Source organism: Anopheles merus, chromosome 3L (assembly GCF_017562075.2).
Source record: "Anopheles merus strain MAF chromosome 3L, AmerM5.1, whole genome shotgun sequence".
Lineage (NCBI taxonomy): Eukaryota > Metazoa > Arthropoda > Insecta > Diptera > Culicidae > Anopheles > Anopheles merus.
In genome coordinates, this window is record NC_054085.1 from 34,180,556 (window position 1) to 34,207,164 (window position 26,609).

The window sequence follows — 26,609 nt, forward strand, 5'->3', positions numbered from 1 at the left end:
AAAACAAAACCCACTAAAATTGACCTCTGTCAAGCGAAACACATCCAGCAGACAGGAAAAAGGAGCGGATATTTCTTCCTTTTTTTTCTTTTTGCTTTTCGCGTTCCCTTTTAATCTTACCTTTCTTCTTTCGTTTGTGTTGCTTTGTGAAACGATTTTTATGTTTGTTTCCATCTCTTTTCTTTTATTAATTTTATCTTTTTTTTTCTTGTATCTTCTCTCATATTGTCATTCCGCTTTAGCTTACCTTTTGCACTTGTTTCTTTCATTCTGTTTCAGCAATGTTTTGTCGCTTTCATACGTGGCCATGTTTGTGTGCTTGATTATTCCTTTATAAAATGGCAGTTATCAAAACCCTTTAAGGAATCAAATATGGCTGCTTAATACTTATCCTTTTCAACAAATATAATTAATTTTTATATGATCAACCCCTCTTTTTGTACAGAAAACACACAATCCCAAAACCATTCAAATCCATTAAACCGAACGGACCGAATGTTTTCACTACTGATGGACGCCGTCATTTACCCGTGCCATTTCCAACCTCATTTGTAAGCAACACAGTGAGCATGAGAAACAAAGAGGTGGGTGGGAGTACTTTCATCTTTTGCTGCCAAAAACATATTATTCCCCAATAATAACCACACGGAGCGACCGGATACGCGAGCGTCAAGCGTCGATTTTTCACGTCGATTGTTTCGCTGGGCGTGAGAGGGGTCCCCCCCTGGCAGTAAAAACGAAGCAAGGACGCGAAGAAACCGCCCGACACGGTAAGTTAAATTTCGGATATTTTCAATTATTCTTTCGGAACTCGTCGCCCCCGCTGCCCCCGATGCAGTACCGATGTCGATGAGTTATGAAAACACAAATGTGTTATTTTTAAAATCCCATTTAGGTAGTTTATTCTCGCACTGTGTTCGGAATAGTGGCAAGTGTGTATGTAGCCATAAGGGGGTCGGGGCGGAGATGATGCAATCGCAACTCACACTACGGCACCGCGGTGCTGTGCTGACCTATTGCTGACTTAAGACACTAATTTAGCTTCGATTGGAATTTGGCTGAGCTGGGCTTACTGTTGAAACGTTTGCTCTCTCTCTCTCTTTCTCTCTGCTTACGATTCTAGATACATACGTGGCACTCTTTCTAAAGTTGCTTGTATAATAGAAGATTCTTATGATTCAAACGCATTTAATAGTAATTAGTTTCTAAGCTTATTAACCCCTAACAAATAACATTAAAAAACAAAAACTTAAGCTCTAAACAAAACATTGAAAATGTAGGAATTGAAACCATTAAGCTTAACTGTACACTAAAAGAACTGAAAACCGAACACAAACAGAACATTGAATCGGTCTTAACGTAACCATGCACTACATATACTCGTGGTATATCAGCACGTTACGAGCCGAATTCCTCAGTTTGGGTGTGTCTGTTCTACTTCCAAGCTCAATCATGTCCACCGTTCGAATGTCGAGGCCGAACTGGGTCGATTGAGATGCAGCAAACGAGATAAGTAAATGCATAAAGATAGGAATAGCCAGTTGGAATATAAAATTGTGCTTTTCTACACTAAACAAATTAATAGAACAACTCAAGTAGAGTAGTTATACGACAACTGTTATACGACTTCATTTACATATGCCGCAAACCTTTTTCGTTTGGCTTATGTTATGTTCATATGTTATACTTAGGTTTCCATTTAACTTATTCTACTCTTCTCTTAATCTTATGGAAATGTGTTTTGTTTTCCTGTGTGTTGCAGCTCTTGTTCTTCTTTCTTCCTTGTTTGTTTTAACAAACCTTTTACATCCTTTTTTCTGTGATCTTTACTTCACATTTCAGTTTGTTCGTTTATGTCATGGAGAGGATTTAGCTTGTTTTTACTTGTATCTCTATTTAATCTTAATATGCTCTTTGGAAACTAGCCGTTACTTGTTTTGCACAGTGATAACCTCTCTCACTCTCTCTTTCTCGCACTTTGACTTTTCATAAGCCTTGTACAACTATTGGAAAGTGTAGCAAATGATTGTAAGCAAATCAAAAGAGCGTCAACATCCTCTCTCTCTCTCTCTTACGAACATATAATACTTTACTTTACCCTCGTTTCCACTCCGCATCGCACGTGATCGCGAAGATCCGAGGTAATGGAACACAGAATCGATCCTGTCCGAAACCGAAATCGTAACGTTAAACGTTATAATACCTTACCAACTATTATAATAAGGCACTCATCCGCCCATCCCATTTACCTCCTGTCTTTGTAGTTCCGGTTTCATCGAAACCGGAACCGCCCGTCTAGTCATTCCTTGCCACCACCACCATCGCCACTCTCGCCCATCTCCACACCATCGCCACCGGCCGATCCGTTGCTCCAATCGCCCTCCATTCGCCAGACGCTGAACAGATAGCTAAGCTTCTCGTGGGCCAGTATGCCGCTGCCACTGAACTGCAGATTGCCACCGGAAACGGCCATATTCTTGTGCTCCTCGCGCATCGCCGGCATCTCGTTGTTGGACAGTACCCGGTACAGGAAGTCAATATACCTGCAAACGAAGGAGAGAGAGAGAGAGAAGGAAAAAAAGGGGAAGCATTAGAAGCCTGCGAGACCCATTTACGTTTCAGGTGGCTAATGAACACAACACAAACAAACAAACAAACGCCCATCCCCTTTTCCAGAACGCCATTTTTGTCCATTGCTGCGGGTACGTCGTCGCCGCCGCCGCAAGGCCATTTCGAATTCGTTTGAAGTCACACAGGTAGCAACAGGCAGAATAACAGGATTTCCCACCAGAATCCTGTTACTCGGTCACTCCCCCCTGTCTTACGGCCAGCTGATCGCCATTTTTGAAAAGGAACGGGCAATGAACTCGGGTTTTCGGAATCGTTGCGACCCTTGGGTATAACCCGGCTGGAACCCGGCTGATTGGATTAAACCTTTTCACATAAAACGGATGGAGCGATAAAGATTGGGTTTTTTTTGCATGCTCTCTCTTGCCCAAGCAAAAGGTTTCGGAATTTTGGTGTGGATTTCCTGTATGGTGGGTTTTTTTTTTGTGCGGGAAAAATGGCAGTTTGGGGGAAGTTTGGAATGGTGTTTACATTTGTTTGGGAGTTTACGGAAGGTTACGTTTTGCACGACGTGTCATGACGTTGGTTCCGTTGGGTTCTACAGAGATTCAGGATGAGGTATGATCATCAAAGTAGTTACTATGATATTAGCAAGATCATGATCGTTGATCCTGATTGTATGTCCCTGTTTGGTGAATATCTTTGTCGTGATCGTTTCTCCTGATCATACTAATTCTGGATCATTTCAACTTGGATGAAGTCACTCAACACCCTATTATTGTAATCGTGCGTATTGTCTTTGTTCCTATCCAGCTATTACGGGCAGTCTCAAAACTAATCTTATATCTGATTCTAGCACCTGATCTCGATTTAGTTCCAATCCTAGATCTATTCAGTTTGTTTATATTAAGTGTCGTTCATGGATTGACGAATAACTAGATCATATTGCTTGTACTGAAGCTTATGATGGCATCGACTTTAAATCAGGTTTGGTAATGGACTATATTTGAACTGCTGTCTCTGTTCTTACCAATGCTATAACATTGTTGTAAAGGCTTCGTTTTCGATTCCAACGCTGCTTTAAATGTTGTATTATTTGTTTTAGATTGGTTCCTAGCACTAAAGTGGCTTTGTATATAACTTCTGCAATGAACTCATACTTAACATTTTGCTTGGATAAGTATGTTTTGTTGAGGCTTTAAATCCCTAACACTAAACATCTTTGAACATCCACCATACTTAAAGCGTCCCATTTTAAATGAAAACCCATTTTACCAAGCACCTCCAGTGTTTGCCGCTTTGCGGACATTGACTCATAAACCTACCGATCTTCCCAGTCTTTGCAGTCATTTTTGCCAGCCAAACTATCCAAACCCATCTACCATCTGCCTGCTACCGTCCGTGGGCCAGGCGAACAAAGCTGGACAAAGTAGACGCCAGACGGCAGAGACGGCATCCTCACCAAATTTATTGCATCCCATAAAGCGACACTTTTAACAGCGACCGGAAATGAAGCAGGCCTACTGCCACCGGCACACCGACCTATAAATGTCGGCCAGCTTCAGACAGAGTGCGGTGTCTGAATTGCGCCTCCCCGGCTTGGCTCGGCTTTTTATGCTTCCAAGTGGGCCAGAAACTAATAAAAGGCAAGGGAGTCTTTTACACTCTCGCGCGCGAGTACAGCGAGAGCACATTAAATATTCTAAAGAAATAATAAACAACGCTGCAAACCGATTAACTTGATGCTACCTTGCTTAAGATAATAAATATCCACCACTCCCGTGAGCGATCGGCTTCCAAAATTTCCCAAAAATCCAAATAAACCGATCAAAAGCTAATTAAACCGCATAACTCCTGCACAGAACAAAGGAAGCAGGCAGCGCGCAGTGGCGTGACCGAAGAATGGTGTGAAAAATGGTCCGTACGCGAGACAAACTACTTCCCGAAAAAGTCAATTAAAAACCGTTCATCTTGTTCACTAGGCACAACCCTCCGTTCTCTACAACAGCGGTGGCGGTGGTGTGTAAAGCGATCAATCATCGAGCTGATCGTTCCGTGCCCGTTCTGCGGTGATGGTGTAAGGTTCAGGCCAGCTGCTCGCCTTCTTCCGCCTTGCGACGTTTGCTCGTACCTCGCAGCGAGACTCGAGCGTTTTTGACACTTGTTTTTCAGCGCAAGAAGAAACCCTCTCCGTATAGTCGTGATGAAGAAAAGACGACAAAAACTCATTCCACGCTTGATTCGAATTTTCCCGCGGAAATCATCAACCATTTGTCTCTTGAGGGGTAGTCGGCCAGTATGAGAATGCCCCGGCTCGAATCAAACTCCTGTGGGGATAATCATCTTTATGTTCCATCAGAAGGATCGACCTCGATCGTTTGCGTGACAGACAAGTTGTAGGTTCCTTACCTAAGACAAGCCAGCACACGGAAACATCGCCGGTCGTGTCACAGGTACTGCTGTGACGCACCGCACTGTGTGAAAGGAGTTTTCACGAGGAAGGTGATAAATTTCGTCCGATGCTTGGCTTTCTTCACATCGTTTCACTTCGTCAGCCACTTCGCAGGCCCCGGCGGGATATGATCGCTTTAGTGCGCGATCGGGCCGAGTAACACCACGATCGCTCGTTATGATTCGTGTCGTTTTTTTCCCCCCTTTTTCTTCTCGCCCCTGACAGCTAAGACTTTGATAGCTAAACGCTGAGGCAGGCGTAAAAGGCAATGTTGTAGGCAATGGGTGCGTCCTAGCGTCCCCTTGACACACATTGACAGGGGACGAATTTATAGACCGATGGTTTAACCTTCCCCCTAGTGAGCCTAGTGCAAGACGGGATCGACGTGATGACAGTACGTAGTGCGGGGAAAATGAAACAAAGCAAAGGGGAATCGATTTGTGTGCACGATGGTTGTCTAATTACTTTCGACACAAGACACAGACAAAAGGAAGGAATCGTTGTAAGATGTAAAGGGCAGTGTTTCAACAAGTGTTTTTGTTTGCTGTTGTCTATATGTAGAGTTATTATTGGAATAAAATGTATAACTTTCAGACTCAATATTAAAGAAAGGATCATCACCTTTGGTCAATTTGTCATCCAAAATAGCTTGAAGAACCTCTGAATTAGAGTTAGGTCGTCCAAGCTCTTATTGCGACCGTCAACGTTTGTGTCTAACGATCGCTTTATCTTTCAAGGTAAAGCTACTGTAATCTGATTTATTGTAGTAAACGTAGCTATTGAAGATTGTCTTGATTGTCTATTGATGAAGTCTTATTCAAGACGCAAATTTGAGGATCTAATTGATCTCTCTCGGTGACATAATTGTGTCTTCACAACCTGAAGTACATTAATCAGTGTTTTGCTTCCTTTTGTTGCATATTTGATTCAAAAAATTACTACCAAGCGCAGAGAAAAAGACTATTTTTCAAAGCATATTTAGTTAAGCTGTCTATTGGAGGTGTGTGATCATTATCCAGGGTGTGATCATACAAAGGGTGTTATGAGCAGATCTGATTCCGTTCATTACTCTTTAAAGACAAGTTTTCAGGTCCTCCATAATGCTCTTCCAAAACGATTGGAATGTTACAAACATTCTTCAGACAAAGAGAGAGAGAACGAATAATGCTTTCCGATCGATGCAATGTTTGTCTCATAAAAGCATCCCAGTAAACCCTTACAAATATTACGAATGTTTGCATAAGCTGCTATGTATAACAGTACTTTACTGTTCTTACACCGTTCTTTTTCCTTCATTCGTTACACGCGTTTCGTTGCGGTTTACCATAAAAACGTGAAGTTAATTAACTGCCAGACCACTGCACCATTGCGCCCCACCATCCAGCGCGTCACTCATCGTGTCAGCGTGCCTTTTCAAACGGGCGGAAAGCGAAGCCGGAGTGTAAGCGAGAGCGAATTATTCATGTTGTGAAATTCTTGCAAACTACTTGCAACCATAAACAGCATAACTTCTCCAAACAAGTGAAGCAAAGTTGTCTCTTTTTTATGTATAAAGTGCTTACCATGTGAACGGATTCTTCAGGTCTGTGTCGTGGACTGTGGCTTTTCGGCCATTTTGGGCCATTTTTTGTTATGAGGCTATTAAAGATGTGAGTGTTTTTCTTCTTCCAAATTTTTATAACAATAATTGCCCCAAATTGACCTGCTTGATGAGCGTCACTTTTCTATCTTTCTTCCCCCCCCCCCTTAAAGTGTCTCTCTATTTCTTCTCCATTTCTGCTACCACAACAACTCCGCACGCACATGTGTTTCGCGTATCGCATCGTACACAACTCCCCGGATTAAGATGGCGTAACTCATTCATTTTAAACAACAAAAAAACACGACTCCCCTTTTTTCGTTGTGCCCCTGCCCCAAGGGACATGGAATCTCCGGTCCCACAGTAACCGGGCTGCGATCCAGCACCCCATCCCGACTCGCTGATCGCTCACCCAGCAAACCATTCTACCACCATTCTGCTTGCTCCCTGTTACTGTTTTTGCTCTTTGTTCTGCGTAATTTCCTGGAGCAAGGCGGGGCTGGAAGCAGGCTTACGATGGAGGTCCTGCACTCCACCTTCCCCCTCTGTACAGTTGCTTTCCATGACATCATCGCGCTACCTTCGAGCGCGGGAACGCGACCGATTTTCCCACCAAAGTTCCGCAACACATGTGTTCGACAGTGTGTACAACACTCCTGTGGCGACGGTGGCTCCCCATTCGATCGTGTGTGTGAGTGATGTATGCGCACAAAAGAATGATAGAATTTATGTGCCTCCGTGTGTGCTATGCTCTACAACGTCTATAAAAAGTGTGTGTGTGTGTGTGTGTGTGTGTGTGTGTGTGTGTGTGTGTGTGTATGTGTGTGTGTGTGTGTGTGTGTGTGTGTGTGTGTGTGTGTGTGTGTGTGTGTGTGTGTGTGTGTGTGTGTGTGTGTGTGTGTGTTTGCCTTTGTCTAGCGCGTCTGATCGACACTCGACCTGTCGTAGGAACCACTTGAAGGGTTGCGGGTGGGCGCTATAAACACTCTCGATCAAACTCATCATCATGTCACACACTCATCCATCGTGAGCATTAGATCGTTAGCGATTGAATTCGTGGTGAAGTGGGTCTTAGCAAGCGCTGCCGGCGTTGATTTGCTGGTTGTGCTATTGAGGCCTTTGAGGCGTGGAGTTGTTTACTTTGGTAATTAATAGGAGGGAATTGAGGATTCTGAAGAGCGACTTTAACTGTCTTTAAACAATGTATATTCTGGCGATAAATTGCAGTAAGTATTGTTTAAAGATTGAAATGCTGAAAAATGTCAACGAAGATCACCAAGGTAGGCTTTGGATTTGGTGAAATAGAGAATGAAGTCTTCAGTTAATGTTTTATCCTCTCTTTTATGTGAATAATATCGGTTAAACACGTAGTCTAATCTCTCATATGAATAGTTCAACATACAACTTCAAAACAGGATGTACGGTACAATTAAAACTCTTGCCAATGTTGGCATAAAACGAACAAAAAAAAGGTAAAGCAACGAACCGACGCTAAGAAATAAACTTAAAAAAAGAGGATAAAGCAATAGATCATTCTTGCCGCTCAAGTCATCAAGAAGGGCTCAGCCCCCCAGCAAACACTAACCAGTGCCGTTTGATCCTATCCAGCACTGCGTGTGCACACACACACACACACGCACTTTCCAACCAGTCGCGGCTTTTGAGAAACGCTCTTACGTTTGCGGTTGTCCCGTTTTTGTTTGGTGTCTCAAATTTCAACAAATTTCTTCGCCTCACTTTCCCCCGCGAGACTGCGTGCATCGTGTGTGCTTCCATCATCCACTCACCGTGTCACTGTGTGTGTGTGTGTGTGTGTGTGTGTGTGTGTGTGTGTGTGTGTGTGTGTGTGTGGCTCTTCGTTTTTAATTTATGTCGCACTTGTCACACGCCGATGCGCCATACGGATGCGGCCGGAGTTGTACGGCGGTACCGGCGGCATTAGTTTCTTTTGTGTACGGTGCAAGTACTTGGCAGATAGTGGAGGAGAAAAGGAGCAACACAAAAATGGGCAAAAGAATGACACCATTGGTGGCGCTTGGGAAGCAGATAAGGGGAAAAGAGTGTTTTTGTAATCATTTCAAACACATTTTGTAATCATTTTGTGTGCAAAAATCGTCAAAAATGGAGGCTTCTTCCATTCCATTTTTTGTTTGTTTATTTGAAAATTATTACCAAATAAATGAGCAAACAAACGTCTCGCATTTGCTGCCAAATGTAACACTGTTTGCCCACAGCTCTTCCACGACCAGGCGTCTCCACCGAACGGCCTGGTCGCTCCCCTCCAAAATCCCCCCAATGAGCATTAGATCGTTCGTGACACTAATCGAAAGTGAAATCGATGACTTTGCGCCGCGAATGCGTAACCCCAAGGCGCAATGTTGCCGCCGCTTTGATATGGTTTCGAATGGCGTTTGCCTAGCCTCTGGGCGTAAGCAAAAACGTTTTTATTTTATTTATTTATTTTTTACCTACCCCAAGCGCGATCATATGTATCTTCATAAATCGTTCCAATCATTGGTTGTCTTGGTGTGCGTGGTGCTGCGCGTGTGTTGTAAATCATAATACGATTTTCACTGCTTAGAGACAGTGACAGCAGGAAAAGGCGACATAATTTATTTCTAAATATGCATTTTTTTGTGTGTACGTCAATTTTCCCATCCTAACGATCGCTATAAATCAATCGCACCCGGTGTGGAGTCGACTTCGTAGCCGATCGATCGAGCAGCTCCAATACCGGTGTTTCTTATTGAAATTTAATAATGTCGCAAAAAAGTTTCACACACCACCACCACCACCACCACCACCACCACCATGATCATCAGCAGCCTGCCAGTACACATGTCATTCGCACGATCAAAATCCATTGATCATTTTCCCGTACTGACGCGTGGAAAATGCCGTTTCGTGCCGGGTGTGCCGGGGTGACTATTTATTTTTTTCTCGCCCAGCAGCCGGATACTTTGCCTTTTTTTTCTTTTTCGTTCCCCCCTTCCCTGCCCTTCCCTGTGTGCTGATCTCCATCCATCTATCTTTCGCTTTTCTTTTTTGACCCGATCGTTGCTGCTTTTATCTTTTGTGCGTTGTGTGTGCCCGCTGCGCGCAGTGGCACATTAATTTTCCACCCGAAACATTAACATTCTCACGAGGAACACTGCGATAGTTACAAATGAGCGGCCGAGACGAGTGCTGGGACGGTCGCATCATATGAATGGGGAATTATTAATGATCGTAAAGTGACCATTTTTCATCGATTCGCACCACACGTGCAGCTTTGGGAAAGAGTTAAGGAAATGATCGTGAAAGGGGAATACTAATTTTGCTTTACATGGTAGCGAGATGGTAAAATTGTGTATAAAATGTAAATGGATACCCAATTTAAATATGTTTATCAATGTGTTTTAAGACTTTGTTTAGATCAATTGAAATTATGTCATTTAATCATCCCGTTGAATTAGTTGTGGAGTGTTTCTACATGCCCTTGACTAATGAAAAATGATCTACTGAAAACGGAAAATGATCTTTTTCAGGTTTGCAAAGAGAGTCTTTAAAATGTTTTTTTAGGGACTGTTTGTACCATTTCTCAAATTGTTTTGGAGATATTAAACGATATATTAATCATTTCTCGTGTAGTTCTTAACAATGGAGGAGCCGCTATAATGCTGAGCTATACGAGATGTACGGCGACCTCAGCTGTCGTGGAGCGTATCAAGCTCGCCAGGAGGCGTCCGCCATTAAGGCCGGGATAACGGACTGACGAAGACGAAGGCGCGAGACCGTGAGCGGTTTCGGACACTCCTGAGGCAGGCCAAGACCGCAAAGCGGTTGTAGCGCCGGATAAGTAAGTAGGTAAGTGAGTAGTTCTTAAACGTTCCCACAGTTATTAGCATCATTTCAGGATTTTCTTAAATTCGAACGGGCCAACCAGTTGTGTGGAAACGCCTTATAAATCGTGGAACGAGTCCAAACCCTAGAAGAGCTCAAACTTCCTTAGGAGGCTACCATGAGAAATACTGCTTAAATCAAAGTACAATTTAGTAGCGCTTGAGAGACTAAAAGCACTTTAAAAAATAACAAACTAAACCTCAAGTTTTTGTGGGTCAGGCGAAGCCATCATTCTGAATGGGAGAATATTCCAGAAAAGCTTTTAACGGCAAAGAAGGTCCGAAAAGTCAATGATCGCTTTTTATAACCTTAAGTTTACTTAAGATTCTTCAACCTATGACTTTGATTTCACCCATCCAATAGTCCTGAAAATTGTCTTCATAGGTCGAGAGATTGCCTGAATGGCCAGCTGGAAACTTTCGTTAATATCTTCACTTCACCCAGCATACATATTTCATCATTTCCCTTTAATTTGTTTCAATTCTTTCACAAATCCCCCAAAACTCACCTGGAAGCTAGCCGGAGCGTCTGTATCTTGCTCAGCTTGTCGCTCGGCAGCGTTGGAATGATTTTGCGCAGCGAGGCAAACGCTTCGTTCAAGCTTTGCGTGCGCTGCCGTTCGCGCACGTTCGCAATCACCCGCTGGCTCTGGACCTCCTGATAGCTGACCGATTCCTTCACGCTTCGCTTCCGGATACGCCCGGCACGTGGTTTGCGGCTGGTTCCACCCACGGCACCGACGGTCTGTGGGTCGGCGCCGCTCGTACTGGTAGGGGAGATCGCTTGCTCGCCAGCCGTAGGCTCGAGCATGGCGACGGTCGTTGGTTGTGCTCGATCCTGCCCATACTTTCCCACCGAACAGCTCGATTCGTCCAGCTTTAGGGGAGAGCCGGAACACACGGACAGGGAACTGTCGGCACCGATCGGGCTGTGGGTTGGTGTCGTATCGATCGCGGCATGAGCAGGTACGATCGTTGGCATCTGCTCCTGATGTTGATGGTGATGACCAGCTGGATGATAGTAAACCACACCCGATGACTCATAAGTAGCCGCCGTTTCCGATACGTACATCATCGGTTTCATCTGGATCGTCTCACAGTGGCATCCGGTCACATTGCACGACCCATTGGAGGAAGATTCATCCGCATCCAGCCCGTTCATGGCGTGTCCGCCGTGCGTTCCATTAGCACGTGACATTAGCAGCTCACTACCACCGTAAGCGTGTGGGCCGTTCGAGTGGCTGTACTCCTGCGGCACAGGCGTCCCAGGAGCGTACGCCCATCCACCGTAGTTTGTGTCGTAGCGCGTCCGCTTTTCCGGCTGATAACCATCCGGGCTGAGTGAACTCTGATCAAACTCGTAGTCATAGTCCGCATCGAGCATTCGGCGCTTCTTAGCGCTCTCGCAGGAGGTAGAGTAAGTCGCCAGGATGGAGGGCAACGTGTCGAGCGCTGGCTGTGTTTGCGGTTGCTCCAGCACGTTCTGGACGCCGTAGTTCTGGAGCATTGGGAAGGCAACGCGCGAGTTGACCGTTGTCTCCGTTGGCGCTGGGGTTGGGTAAAAGTAAACCGGGTGCGAGGTAGGGACATCTCCCGCTGGAGCGTTTGTGGAGGTCGGTTGGGACATTAGCACACCAAAATCTGGGTTCTGATGGCCGTCCTGGTCATGAGGCTCTCGATGCTGTCCACCAGTGGCCGGATGGATTGGATGCAGATCGGGCAGATTGCGAACTTGAAGATGTTGCTGATGAGCTGCGGCATGATATCTTACACCCAATGGGCTCTGTTGCAGCTGCTGCTGCTGCTGCTGCTGTTTGTCTGCCTCGTCGTACTGTTCCTCTTTCAGCTTTGCTGGAGAAACGTTGTTGGAGGACGGTTTCTTCATCGTGTAGGGTGAAGTGTTGGAAGGCGCAGCACCGGCACCGGCTCCACTAATGTCCAGTATAAGCATTGGAGAGTTGGCCGAACGTTCACCGGACATAGTTTGCCGGGCAGCCCACTAACAAACACACACACACACACACACACACACACACACACACACACACACACACAGACAGTCCTCGTCCTGGGTCACTGTACACTCACGCACAAAGTATTCACCCACAACACAAATAAAAAACGACTCCCTCTTCACCTTTTGCGCCAGCTAATAGCATCAAAGCGGAGCAATTTAAGCAATTAACTGTCACTCAATCACACAAAGTCTCACATAAACTATTTTAGGGAACACCAACTGCGCTATGCTCTCGTAATACACACACATATACGCGCGCGCGATCGCGACAATCCTACACTCAACTCAAACACGATCGTCACCGTCAGTCACATCCGTTCACGCTCGTGATCAACCTCCAACTGACGCGTTTTGCTGGTGTAAGATCGATCGGTACCTAGGAACACGAGCAAGCACGAGCAACGACGATGGTACGACAACTGCAACACGGAAAAGCGGGAAAACCGATCATCGCAAAGAAGGATCACAGCATCTCGCTTACTACTTTTGTGCGAACGAGAAGCAGTGTGAGTAGCAATGAGAGAGAGAGAGAGAGAGAGAGAGAGAGAGAGAGAGAGAGAGAGAGAGAGAGAGTGACACGAGCACGACTAGCAGAGCAAAGCGAAATTACGTTACGGATGTATAACGTGTAAAGATCGTTCCGTTTTTCTTCTTCTTCTGTGTCTGTGGAAGTTGTTCTAGATGGCAGGATTTTTTTTGCGGATCTTTTGCCATCAGGCTGATGATGACAGAGTGAGGCGATCTTGATACGTGTAGCAGTGATGCGATGAAGCGTTTCAAACTGTTAACGGTTTTTTTTTGTGCGGCAAAATTGAACCGAACGATCGTTTGATTTGGTCGAAGATGTTTTATTTAGTTTTGTTTTTTCTTTTAATGTTTTAGTGAATATTTTTGTACATTTTATGAACTCCAAACAATTGATTGGAAACTATTTCATTGAAAATTGCCACCGTATTTGGACTTAACACTTTGTCTAAAGCCTTTAGTCCTAGTTTAAAATCATTTCAATGATCTTCTTTTATCCTGTTTCAGGTTGTTTAACCATTTTTATCATCTCTTTGATATTGATTACTCTCTTCCTCTCTTTTCGTAACTTTCTTGTTTCTTCTAATTTTTCTAATTCTTCTTCTAAGTTTTCTTTTACTCTCGTGTTTTCTCAAAGTTTATGATAGTTTCTTTTGAGCTCTACCTGTATTCTTTTCATCTTTTTTTGTTAGGTCAGACTTAGTTTAGTTCAGATCATTTAGTTTGATAAGTGACGATGATTAGTTTTATGTCTTCAGAACTTAGCCTTTCTGATGGATATGGAATTTAATAATTAAAATTAAATGCGTTGAAATTTCAGAACATTTTAACTAGCGCAAAAGTGTATATAACAAATTATCATATAATGCACTATATTGATCATTTTATTGGCTGTTACAGTAAACTATAAATCTTCTGTATCCCCAAAGAAGCTTTGAGATTTAACAATCATTCTAAAGCTAAATAAAATGACATAATATATCACTATTCCCAAAACATGTGCTACAAATAAACTGAATTTAATACAAAACAGATTTAACACATTATGTTTAACGACTCTCCTGCTTAACATTCAATTGAAGTCTCTGCAACAATAATCAACACATGGCAGCACAGCGTGAGCCTTCATTCCTTCATCAGCGGCTCCTATCAACGTTGCAGAGTTGGATAAAACGAGCGATAAATGTAAAAAATATGCTCACAATCGCTGCCCTTTGGGTCAAAAAGGAAACGCTACCACCCGCAAACGCTTAAAGATCCGGGTTATCCCACAGCGGGAAACAAACGACCTTGCAATTCTAGTGAAGAGGAAGTAACCAGCAAACAAACAAGGAAAACTTTCCTCGAACTCATCTCCTTGCAAATGCCATTTTTTTCGCCTCATCTCGTTTGTGTCTCACACCATCGCCAGCTTGTCTCTGACGATCGTTAGCTTCCTCCCTTCCCCCGTAGGGACTAAAAACGGAACAGAGCAAATGCACGCACAGTTTTGCATATTTTATGCGCATATCTATCCATTGACACACAGGAAGCGCCGGCTTTTCCCCCTGGCTTGGCTTTATGGCTGGCCTTCTTCCCTCCCGGGTACCTGAGCTCAGAGTGCGGGACAAACCGAGTGCGGGGTGCGGGTGGATTTCCATAATTACTGTGCGCCAGGCACCAGGGGCTTTTGTTGAACAAAGCGCATAACGAGCGGCCTTTAAAATTTCCCCGTTTGCGCCAGCGTACGGATTTGGACTCGGGGGAAAGTTTGCTAAGGTTTCTTGTTTGTGCCTATGCTCGTCGGTTGTTCGCCTTTTTGATCGGTCTGTTTTTATTGATTTATTGTTTATTGACATTTCACACCTTTCCCGAGTTCCCGCGTCCTTCGGTTCGGTCTTTCCGATGGGAAAGTTGTTTCGAATATATATAGTTTGGGTTGGGATTTTTTTTAATAATATCAAGCAGCTAAATAATGCACGGCCAAGGTGAGACGTTTTGGAATAAAATTACTACAACAAACGATAATAATTTTATTGTAAATCAAAAGTAAAGTAGTTTATTTCCATAATTTTATTTATAAATTTTATCTTTTTTATTATATTATATTTTTATCATATTTTAGTTTGAAGTTTATTATCTACATGTGTTGCAAAAAATACACTTTGAAAGGTCTTTTATTAACGTTAATTTTATGCCGCAGCGTAAACGCCTACAAGTATGCAATCGATGTACTGGTAGCTCCTCCCTCTTTTCTCATCGAACACAGTGGCACACTGTCGAGCGAATGGACATAGAATAAAGAAGCTTTTAGGTACTTTCTTTTGAATTTGAATGAATATTGAACTCGTCATACCGAAAAGGCAATTGTGTTCGCAAGGCTGTGTGTCATTCTTTTCTATCAATGCTATCCTTGTACCATTCATTGCGAACTTCACGACAGCGACACCATCCAAAACCTTCGCCCACTTGCAACCGTGTTGCGAACGAGCTTCCCATCACCATGCTCGACATGATGTCCCTTCGATATGTCCTTCTTTATGCCCCAAGTATGGCCTCACCGTTCGACATTAGATTTATCAAGCCGTGCTGTGGTAAGAAGAATAGCTACACGAGCTATAAATCGCTCGTAATAATAATAAAAAAAGCTCAACAGATAAAACTATTCCCGAATCGAAACTATTTCACAATTAACTTTTTGTCTTTACGCCCACCGCCTCCCAGCAGCAAAAAAGGCAAGCAGGCAAGCAGCAAAAAAGGCTTACGATACTGTCTGGCAAGAGTTATGTCTTGGTTTTGTTTCTTTTTTTTTTGCTGTTGTTACTACACATTGCTCACGATTGGGGCACGGCACGCGATGACATTCCCCGGGCGTGCCGCGCGAAAGGATAGTAGTAGCGTGCAACCGCAAAACGGTGGCCACCGGCAAGGCGGTTGATGGTCCTTTTGCTGCTGGCATTAATGTTGGGAGCATGGATTGTTTTCCTATGCAAAAAAAGGAGAAGCTCCTATGCTTTAATCACGGACACTGCTAGGGTAAATGTTTTAATTATTTACCCGCTTCTGTCGTGAATGAGCTAATTAAGAAAGATGTTTTTTTTTCTTAATAAATTTGTCTGTGCAGTTGAACTCGATTTACAACAACAAAAATGGCGTAGAAAGGTAAAACAAAGTAAAGCAACGTGAAAGTCAAGAAACTAATTGTCCTCGTTTGCTAAGCGCCTAAAGGTATGCTAAACGTAACAAATTTTCACCAGCCAGTAATACTTTAATGAAAGATATCCCAAATGATTAATTAAATATAGAAAAAAGAACACTAAAAAATAAATGAATTCAACACATACGAGTTGATACTGATAAATATGTAAATATTAATTCAAATTACCTTAGATACAAAAAAAAACCTACAACTTAACTAGAACCAAACGAAGAAAAGAGAAAACCACACTGTCCATAAAGAAGCATAACACATTTTACAAAAATCAATACAACAAATTAAATATTCTCCCGATCACACACTTCATATCAGTCAAGTTCAGGGTCTTCAACAGGACTATTCCATCGACACACACACAGACACACATCTTGTGGCCTTCACCCTCTTTAGCTTTTTACAGCGACTGCAATAACCATGACAACGACGCAGTGACCACAACATTAAATTCACACCTTACCAATACACCAGGATACCGTTGAAATTAGCAAAACAAAATATAAAAAATTAACTGCACAATATATCAAATTTGAAAATGGATTTGAGTTTCCAACAATCCCAATTGCAACTCTAAAAGAATCAACAAAAAATCCGCTTTCCATTGACTGCATCAAACTGCAATCCTGTTGCAAAACATTGCACATGCCGAAATTTCACTTTCTTTCCTTCCTTTTTTTGTCTTCTTTCTCATTTCCCAGCCCACCCGTTGACCTAGAAAGGCTCGCATTCTTGCACATGTACTCGATTTCATAACAACCAATACAAAACCGTTCAAACCTTCGGGCAGTGCCGCCGGAACGTTCCGAAATAAAGCTTCCAAAAATTCATCGTTACACTTCCCCCGGGGGAAGGGGGATGGAGGGTTCCATCAGGAAGGCACGGGAAGGGGTCATAGAACCATGGTTTTATGCAGCTTTCGAAACGGGTATTAATAAATGTTAGGAAATACATGGGGAGGTTTGAGCCCACCACTGAGCGCATGGAGGAACAGTGTGGGAAATAATTTAAAAACCTTTGACTTTATTTTATTAAACAAAGATGGATTAGCACCTTATTTGTTATATTTTATTTAGCATGAAATAAAATTTATATAATATTTAAAAATTATTAAACAATAAATTTTTTATTTACATTCAATCAACTGTCGCAATTATACGTCACTCACTGTAAACTTCTACACTTTTCTAGCGCCAGTATTGCTTCGTGTCCTCTGCGCCCCCGTGACCCTAAACGTGCTGATAGTGGAATCGATCCTTGTGTTTTCATGCTGCCAGCCAAGTTGTGGTACTGCCACCCATACTCCCCCACCCACGAAGCAAACACCGTTGCTGTGTCGATAGCTACCGACACTACCGCCATGCCATCGGCAACATCCTTTAACCAACCCCCCCGAGCACACCACCGTTTTATGTTTCCCTTCAAACCCGAAAAGGCTCTATAGCTTCCGGTGCGCGTTCGGGAGGGGGTTCGATAAAGCAAAACACTACAACCCCTCCCGCGAGGGCTGAACACACAGGACCTCTTAAAACTCCACACTGGGCCACCACGCCACGTCAGTTGGTCGGTGGAACGCGTGAACAACAAACGTGTGTGTGCTGTGTTTCTCTTCGTGGCTTATTCGTTCGCCCCGCGGAAAGGATTAGTTCCGACCAGTTTAGCTGTTAAAGAGTTATTAAAGTTGAGTCGCGACAGTTTCGGAGCGACCCTTCGAAGGTACGGAAATAAATACGAGTGATGAAAGAAGTTGAAGAGGAAAAAAGCCGTGAGGAGGGAATTAATAAATCAAGATCGAGGTGTAAATAGTAACAAAGCGCTTTGAACTTGAGCTTGAAAACGAGCAGAATGTTTTGTGTTTTTGGTGGAAAAAAGGGCAACCTTATGCAAGCAGTTACAGTTTTAATTGAATCAAATAAAAAAAAATTGGATTAATACAAAACAGTTCGAGTGTAATTGCAGAGAAGAGAAGTGGCCAACAAGTAACGATCAAATTTTGTGAGAAGAAAAAAACTATCTCTTCATCGCAGCCGGTAGGATTCGAACCTACGCTCCCAGAGGGAATCTGATTTCGAGTCAGACGCCTTAACCACTCGGCCACGACTGCTTCGTGAAGGAGGCGGCGCTAAAAGCAGGTTTGCTCAATTACCACCAGCAAGCGGTGGTGCGTCAACTAAAACGTTCCGACCGTGATTGCGCGACCGGTGTGTGCGTGAAAATGATTAATTTTTCACGACAGAGCGTGTAAATTGAATATTGGTACCGTCGGCATGCCAATAAATTGAATTAAGTCCGCATGGTTGCTATGAAAATAAATATTTTAATTATTCTAATACCAACAACAGTGTGTCACAGTGCAAAAGCAAAGCGCTGTTTATTTGTGAAACATGCACAAAATGATTTAAAAAACGAAATATTGACCCATAACTCGGCCCTATTTTATTTAAATTGGAGACTACACAAAAAAGATAGATTTTGCTTTGTTGGAAGATATTTCTGAAACGAGTTTTAGTAGAGCTTAAGTTGCATTAACAACGATCACTTGTTCCTCTTAATAAAAGCAGCAAATACATCGTCTGTACGAGATAAAGGGATGAGGCAGACATGATTTGGAGAGGAATATTATGGCCTGCAGAGTTAGATGCTCTCCGATTATCCAAAAGGTCTCATCCAGGTCATCCAGGTATCATTCATTTTAGTTCATCTCAAACGCGAGAAAATCACTGGAACGGATTCATTATCGCGATCGTTCATCCTAATTAGTGCTTTCTTTTGTTCGATATTTTGTACATCGCATCGCATATACTACTTTAATCACTTTCGAATTTTAATCAAATGATGAAATGTGTTATATAAGAAAATGAGAAACATTTCTCAATAGGAAAATATATTGCAGTTCATGAGTTACTTGTTTCGTTTATTCAAACTGCCATACAAGCTCTTTAAGGCTCTATCTTTCTATTGTAAATTGTTATTCGTTAAATAAACACACAAACTCCTATTCATGAGCCTCAATGCTATCCATCCTTCACGACAAACAAAACACAAACAACCCTGTGTGTTGATTTATTCGTCACTCTAGACAACCATATGATATTGTTGGAATGCGTGCGTGTGCCCTTGCAATTGTAATAATTTTGCCCTTTCAGCAACTGACATGGGCGCGAAAGCTTGCACACACGACGTCAGAACTCAAAGCAGTGCTTTTACTTTGGCGCAAGTGAGGAAGAATAAAACAACCTCAACATTCGTTGTTGGTTCGTTGCAATCGCTCATCGCCTTTGCCCACTACTAGTCCCTGTGAGCTGGATGCCGTTCCGTTACACAGAAGCGTGCGAAGGATATTCAATCATCGACCACCGACAGCATGTTACACGTGGAGTGTGCACATTTATATCCCTGTCATGCAAGGTCGTTTTGCGTTTGGCGTACCTTTATTGTACACCACTTTAACACCAGCTATAAACTGCTCCAACACGGCACGATAAACAACGAACCTCGAAAACCATGTAACCTTATGCAATCGAGCATGTAAAATCGATTTAAAGGGCCACGTGCGTTTGTTTACGTGACTTTTATAAAGACCCTATGAAATGAGGTTTATAATTTTTAAACTGAATAGTTTGTTATCTTCTCCCACAACAGGGTAAAATGGCAACACTATAGTCTGCTTCTACTCCTACGCCTTACAACAATTCGTTCAAAATAACGTTCTACACCCTGCTACCCTCCACGATGCTAAACAATGCCGACATCCTGTCGAACATTCCACCGCTCGGTGGTAAGGAGGGGGCGGCCGGCCCGCACCGCGAGGTGGTGGCCCGGTGGCGCGTCCCCATGTACGGCAAGGTGTACGAGATCGAGTTCGAGCACGGTACGGCCAGCGGCAAGCGGGTGCTGTGGATCGACAAGCAGGAAGTGTTCCGGCGCGACTGGATGTTCAAGCTGGTCGGCGAGGACATGTTCAAGCTGGAGGACAAGCGGTGCATCATACGGGTCGACCCGATGCCGGGATTCCGGTACAGCTACTCCCTGTTCGTGGACGGCAAATCGTACGAGCAGTTCACGGAGAGCCAAGCGAAAGCGCTCAAAACGTGGGAAGCGAAGCTGGGCGATAACTTCTACCGGATTGTGCTTGGTGGGTTGGAGGCATTGAATGTTCTCCTACAACGAAATGCAAACAATAATAGAAATGCATGAATTGATGGGATTGTTTTTTGTTTCTTTTTTTTTTTTTTGGTAGAAAAAAATACACTCAACATCTACGTGAACGGGAAGCTTATCGAAGAGAACGTACGTACACCACTTTGTTGTTACGGGGCGTTCTTTCTATGTTCTATACCATTTGTTTGAACCGTTTGCTTCCGCAGGGAGAATTCGTTGACGGCGGAACTGACACAACGTTCCTGGAGGATGGCAACACGTTCGTGCTGAGTGCGCGAACCAGCGGCAACAAGCGGGAAGGCATCGTTCACCGACTGACAGTGAACGGTGCCGAAGTGTTCGATGCTGGTGGGACGACTACGGTACCGTAAGCGGTAGCCGAACAAAGCAGGCGAGAGCTTTCGGACGTTTTCACAACCATCGATCGATCGCGCTGCCCCCGGCATAGAAGATTGATTTTATAATTTTTTATTTGAAATAGTTTCAATTTCAGCGATCCTTGTGTTTGTTGCTGTTCTTTTGTTTTGTTTTGTTTTTTTTTTGTTCTTTTAAGTTTAATTTTTATTCCCTCGATACTGCCTGTTTCTCCGCTCCTGTGTTATTAGTGTGTGTGTTTCAGTTATAAGTTAATCGTATTTTTTGGGCTAAACAGGGTATGTTTTAATGAAAGAAAAACAAACACACACAATCTCATTCAGGGGAAGTTGAGATAAGAACGGGAAAAAAGAAGATGGTTTGGATCAAAGATGGTTGGATAAAAAGAAATACAGAAAAAAACACAAAAATTGCTGCTATAAAAAAAAGAAACACACAGTAAACTATTTACCCTAAGTGCGCAAAAAGCAAAAATACTATTAAATACATCATGTATGTCGGATACTGAATCGGTTGTGTAGCTTTTTATATGTAATATAATATGTATGCATATCGTTGCTAGTAATAAAAGTAACTTATTATAAACTAAACTTTGAAGAAGAACAAGACAAAAAATGCTGCTGCATGAGAATGGTAATGTAACGTACACGTTGAAAGAACGGAGCTAACCCCGACAGGAAATCATTTGTTAAATATGTAAGAAAAGTACAAACGTAAGTACCTATTCTGGAACGGAAAGTTAAAAAATAGAACCAAATAAGTAACGAATGCAAATCAAAAACCCATTCTTACTACACATTTCACATCGATAGGTCTCTCTCTCTCTCTGCTCGATGATTCCGTTATACTCTACACAAGAAAGGTGTGGTGTCTCGCTTTCTCTACCCTGCTCTCGCTTGTGATCGGTTCATCTGGCGCTATCCTTTAGTTTTCGTTTCTATTAGGCAGAAAAAACATATTCTTTTACACAGATTTTGAGAAAAACAATGTCGATTCAAAAATCGTACGTATTATCACCAACAACAATCATATCAAAATACTGCAAACCTTCGTCTCAGTTTGGTTGCGTTGCAGCAAAACGTTGCTCTCCTTTGGAGGGGGGAGGAGGGCCGTTTTTAAAACAAGTCACGATAAATATTCAGGCTCTGTCAGCTCTTTGTTACGAACACGAAATAGGGAATACAGTCAATAGGATTTTTAATAACAATTCGATTTGAAGGACGTAACCGATACACCGATTTGCTGCTTTTTTATCTAATTCGAGTTCGCTGTTTTTTTAAATGCAAAACAAATAACAAACGGGGAAATATACTCACAACACTCATTCAAAACAATCCGGATGGAAGGGTGGAACAAACGCTGCTGCAAAGTGCCAAACAGCTCTTCAAGAGAATTACTTTTGCTTTCTGCCTATCTCCTCCACATACTATAATATATCCTTATATCAGTGAGTTTTGCATTTTTTTCTTTTAAATGTTTTTTTGCCTTTCCCTATTTTTTTTTCTCTTCTGTTTTGTTTGCAGTGCGCTTTTTTCTACTACGAATTTTGGATTTTTGTTTGTTTGTTGCATTTTATATCTGTGTAATTTTTGCTATCATATACTGCCATCATACAGGGAACTCATGTACAAAAAACGGGCACAACTACTACATACGACGAACGCTGCTGGCTGCTTCACCCGCCAACACGCCAGTACCATACCGGAATAGGAACGGGCTGTTTCGTTTCCCTCCCCTCTTTTACATTCTTCTTCAGCAGTTCGTGTGAATCTGATCATTAGTCTGCAGCCTGCACTATTACATGCTTTCAACGCATTTTCTTTTAATTTTTGTCTAAAATTTTTAAAATTTTCTTCTTTCCTTTCCTTAATGCATTTTACCTTTTCGAAGGATAATTAGTAGTTAGCTGCACCTCTACGCACGCCGCTGTTAGCCGATGTTATGTTTTTTTTCCATTCTACACAGTGTGTGTGTGTGTCCTTCTTTCTCTCATTCTTCTTAGCGCCCTTTTAGTTATAGTAATTCTTAATAGTAAATTTGTTACCTAAACACCCCCGTTTCTAGCTTGTGGCTTCACTTCAGCTTCTACACCTCACGGATAACACCATTCTCGCTGAGTAGTGCGCTTGTTAGCTGTGCTTTGAATCAATTTTGATTTTTCAACCCATTTTCTTTATGCCCTCATAAGCATCATCTGTTCACCTTTATCACACCTTTGTTTTCTTGTTTTCTTCTTCTCTTTAATCAACATTAACCGCACATTAACGATCAATTGCTGGAGCCGTGGTGTGTGTATATGTATGTGTGTTTGTTTGTTTGTTTGTTTGTTTGTTTGTATTTCGTCTGTGTGTTTGGTTACCATTCTACTACTTTTGTTAACGATACTGTGCAATTGTGTATAACTTTTGTTATGTTTTTTTGTTTTTTTTTTTTATCATTTGTAACATGCTTCTGATTTGTTATTTTAACTATTCTTGTTTATAATACGTGGTTAATGCTCGTTCGCAGTAGTCATGCACTTTCTCCGCGAAAAACAAAACCGAACACGAATCGCATTTGCATCGGAGAAAGAGAGTGAGAGGAAGAATTGGAAACAAAACGCTTCCACGTGCAGGCGTTGCCAACACGCGCTACTAATATTCGCAAACTTGGCGCAAGGAGTAGCGGAATCATTAAATTGTTTGTTTGTTTGTTTGTTTTTCTCCATTCCATCATCGTTTATCGCAAAACCGCCTATAATTCTACATAGCAATTGTGATTTTATTCGTTACATCTTCTTTTTGTTTGTTCTTTGTTTTTTTGCAATACAATGATGCACCAGGGCGACTGTTTGATTTAGTATGGGGGGGTTCGTGTTTTGAATTTGAAACTCTCTTTTACGTTTGTATGATAAGTTCTTGTTAAATATGTTTAGTGTCCATAGTATGCTAGAGGTTGTAGTGTTTTGTTTCTGCTTTTCCTCTTCCATTCTGGCCTTGTGTTATTCTAGAACAAGGATTTTCTTTTTCTTTTTGTCACGGATCATGCATTCGTGTTCGTTTCATCACTGCTTGCGCTCCGTTGCCGTTGTAGTTTCACTTTTTTTTGTTACTCAAACTTCTTCCTATCTTTCTTTGCAGCGAAAACACTTCAATGTAGTACAAATACAAAATACAAAGCATAGATAATAAACGTTACAAAATGGGACTGTGGTATAGGTTAACGACATCGGTATGGTTGCAGAAATGGATATTACAGAGAGAGAAATAGAGAGAAAGAGAGAGTGAGAAAAGGAAGGAAATGATACGCACTTCCTATAAGCGTCATCGAACCAGCGCGCTTGCGTTTGTGTTTTTGATCAGCAATCAGTTTTACTGCTACTATGTTTCATTATCTTATTCATTAGCTGTATTTCTTCAACTACTAATTTATGAATGGAATGTATTCTAGCTTCCCTTGCGCATCATGCACACATAGACACTTCTCTGACCACAAAAAACTGTACGCTATGAAAAAAAAAACAACCAATTCTATCTCTCATTTTGACCGCAAAACCAAATAATCCGGATCTATTTTTCATCTCCCGCGCAAAGTACTCAAAAATATAAGAACGCGATTTTAGCTAACTCCTAAAAATCAAACACATCGCTGAAGTAATTCCTGTTCTCGTGGTTAAGGTTGCGCAGTGATTCTGTCGGTTCAGTACAGTGTCACAGAGGGCTGCTGGATCGAGACGTTCTCCTCCCGGTAGTCGCTGTCATCACTGTGCCGTCCTTCTCACTCGGCTAAGAGTTTGCAGATTGGCTGCACGGAGAGGGCTACAACACTTGTGGCTAGTTCAATGGAAGGCAAAACATGTGCTGCAGCAAACTCTTCGATGGTGGCGGAGGTAATTGAAGGATGCTTAGCTCATCCACAACGGAATCGTAATCGCTAGAATCGTCACCGTATAGCTGCAAGCAGAATGGAGCAGGATAAAAAGGAAAATCATATTAGATTCCGGGGGCTTTAAAGCAAGTTACGATTTCGATAAAAAGGAACAGAGAGATAACGCGAGAGATAGAGGAGCGAGAGAGATAGTGTACGCATATTGGGTGAGGATTTAAAGTTCTGTAACTTCCAAGGGGGCATATATTGATAGGTAATCTGGGGCGGTAGTAACTGTGATAACAGCAACGAAATAGAACGCGTAAATCAAAACAGCAGACAAGCTCTCCATTGTGACACGGAACATAATTAAACGTAACGTTAAAGTTTGCTAGAACGTGAACAGGTGCTTGCTGCAGTACATCCTAAGTAAAACACAATAAATAAAGGAAGGCGTTTGTTTTTGTTCAACATAAAATCAACGTTCAGGTGCAAAAGAGTAACACATTCACACGGCTGAGCAAATACATATGAGAAAATTAAATGAAAGCCAATTAAACTTTGCGATTAACCACTTTAATCATGTCTCAGCTTAGGCGTGAGAGGAGCAAGATGATGACATGCAACGATTAACAGTAACAATAAGTAGGAAAACACGTTCACAAAGTGCCAAGCAATGAGGGGTAGCTTTAACTGATGGTGTAAACCAATAGCCGAAAGCATAGATTTTAGTTCATACATTTCAATTTAAATAAGTCCATAATTTAATTTAAAGAATATCAGCTGAAAGCTACGCCTCACAAACGAAGCCATTGTCATAAGCCACAAACGAGCAAATGTCTGACATTGGTGGCGCGACCGGCATAGCTGAATGGTGTGGCCTAGGCGATGACAAATGAGCATCATTCGCTTCTGTAGTGGAAACACTTACTTTGAACGTGTCGTGTGTGAGTGTGTGTGCATGTATCACTACTCGTCATTTACTATGCAAACTAATCCCATCTCTCGGTCAAACTGTTTCGATTAGATTGTTCGTTGTTGAGAGAGACGGTGTGGCGACAAAACGTAAAGGAAAAATCGTAAACATATTATTATACAAAACGAACTTTTCAACACTTTCGAGTATATTAACCCCGGAGGGGCACATCGATAGAACCAATGATCATAATGTGTAATGCTATTCACGCTTAAACAAAAATGAACGATCGAAGATGAGAAAAACTATCTAGTAGTACAACAAACACAGTAAAACTCTCTGATGTCCTACCAACACGTGACACTAAAACAGTAATTTGAGTAATAAGTGAAGAGAGAGAGAGAGAGAGAGAGTGTGAGAGAGAGAGAGAGAGACAGAGAGAGAGAGAGAGACAGAGAAATAGAATCGGTTATGAGATAGAGTCGAAGCGGTTGAACACACTGGTGGTGACACGAAAAAGTAGTTAGTGAAGTCAACACAATTTTTAAAACAACTTTAAAACTGCAAGCTAAACGGTTTTGTATTGAAGCTACAGGGCATTCCATGGCTGAAACGTAAGCACTACTTACTCGTAGTAGCAGTAGTAGTAGTAGTACTAGTGGTGGTAGTAGTAGCTATCTTTATCAGTCAGTCAAACGGAAAGCTTCGAGATGTTTGGTTTTCTAATTTAAATTCATTGTTTTTTCTTCTAAGACTTAGAACCTTCTTCTAATGTAACTAGTGTAGCACAATTTAACGCAAAATTGTATAGATGCTTTGAATTTTTTTTTCAGCTTTACGATTGTTGCTGGTTGGCTGGTGAGATTCCGCTTCAGCAGATTCCGTTCTGCGCTAGCTAGTGTACCGAAATGATTCTGATTTTCTCTGCACTCAAAACTACCGGAACATAAAGTTGGTGTTGGAAGGAGGGTTTGGAAGTGGTGAGGTGATGATGATAGTGGTTGAACGGTGGTTGGTGACGATGTAAGATGAAACAACACACCGGAGAGAAGTGAAGAGAAATAGAGAGAATGAAAAAAAGAAGAAGAGACAAACACGG

The 26,609-nt window shown here is 42.3% G+C and overlaps 3 protein-coding genes and 1 non-coding gene across 15 annotated transcripts in view; 1 reads left to right on the forward strand and 3 right to left on the reverse strand.

The window, feature by feature from the left end:
* Positions 1–892: 892 nt before the first annotated feature.
* LOC121600139 (protein twist-like) lies at positions 893–12,896 on the reverse strand. The gene is made up of 2 exons (XM_041928466.1): positions 10,990–12,896; positions 893–2,543 (listed from the first exon to the last, which is right to left on the reverse strand). Exons 1-2 carry the CDS (start codon positions 12,459–12,461, stop codon positions 2,300–2,302), a joined length of 1,716 nt encoding a protein of 571 aa, XP_041784400.1. The 5' UTR covers positions 12,462–12,896; the 3' UTR covers positions 893–2,299.
* Positions 12,897–18,234: 5,338 nt separating this feature from the next.
* Trnas-cga lies at positions 18,235–18,316 on the reverse strand. Its single transcript has one exon. It is a non-coding gene; the product is annotated as a tRNA-Ser (tRNA).
* A 1,628-nt stretch (positions 18,317–19,944) lies between these two features.
* On the forward strand, positions 19,945–21,353 carry LOC121598528 (fas apoptotic inhibitory molecule 1). Its single transcript, XM_041925525.1, has 3 exons — positions 19,945–20,347; positions 20,453–20,502; positions 20,580–21,353. The coding sequence occupies exons 1-3, from the start codon at positions 19,945–19,947 to the stop codon at positions 20,742–20,744; spliced, it is 618 nt and encodes a 205-aa protein (XP_041781459.1). The 3' UTR covers positions 20,745–21,353.
* LOC121598524 (atypical protein kinase C) overlaps positions 20,906–26,609 on the reverse strand; it is a 104,739-nt gene continuing 99,035 nt past the window's right edge. For 10 of the 12 annotated variants that reach the window (XM_041925516.1, XM_041925519.1, XM_041925518.1 and 7 more), the window contains one exon: positions 20,906–24,680. The gene's annotated coding sequence lies outside the window, so the exon portion shown is untranslated. Of the gene's footprint in view, positions 24,681–25,525; positions 25,609–25,637; positions 26,447–26,609 lie in introns of those variants that run through there. The other 2 variants (XR_006005587.1, XM_041925513.1) reach the window with 2 other exon arrangements.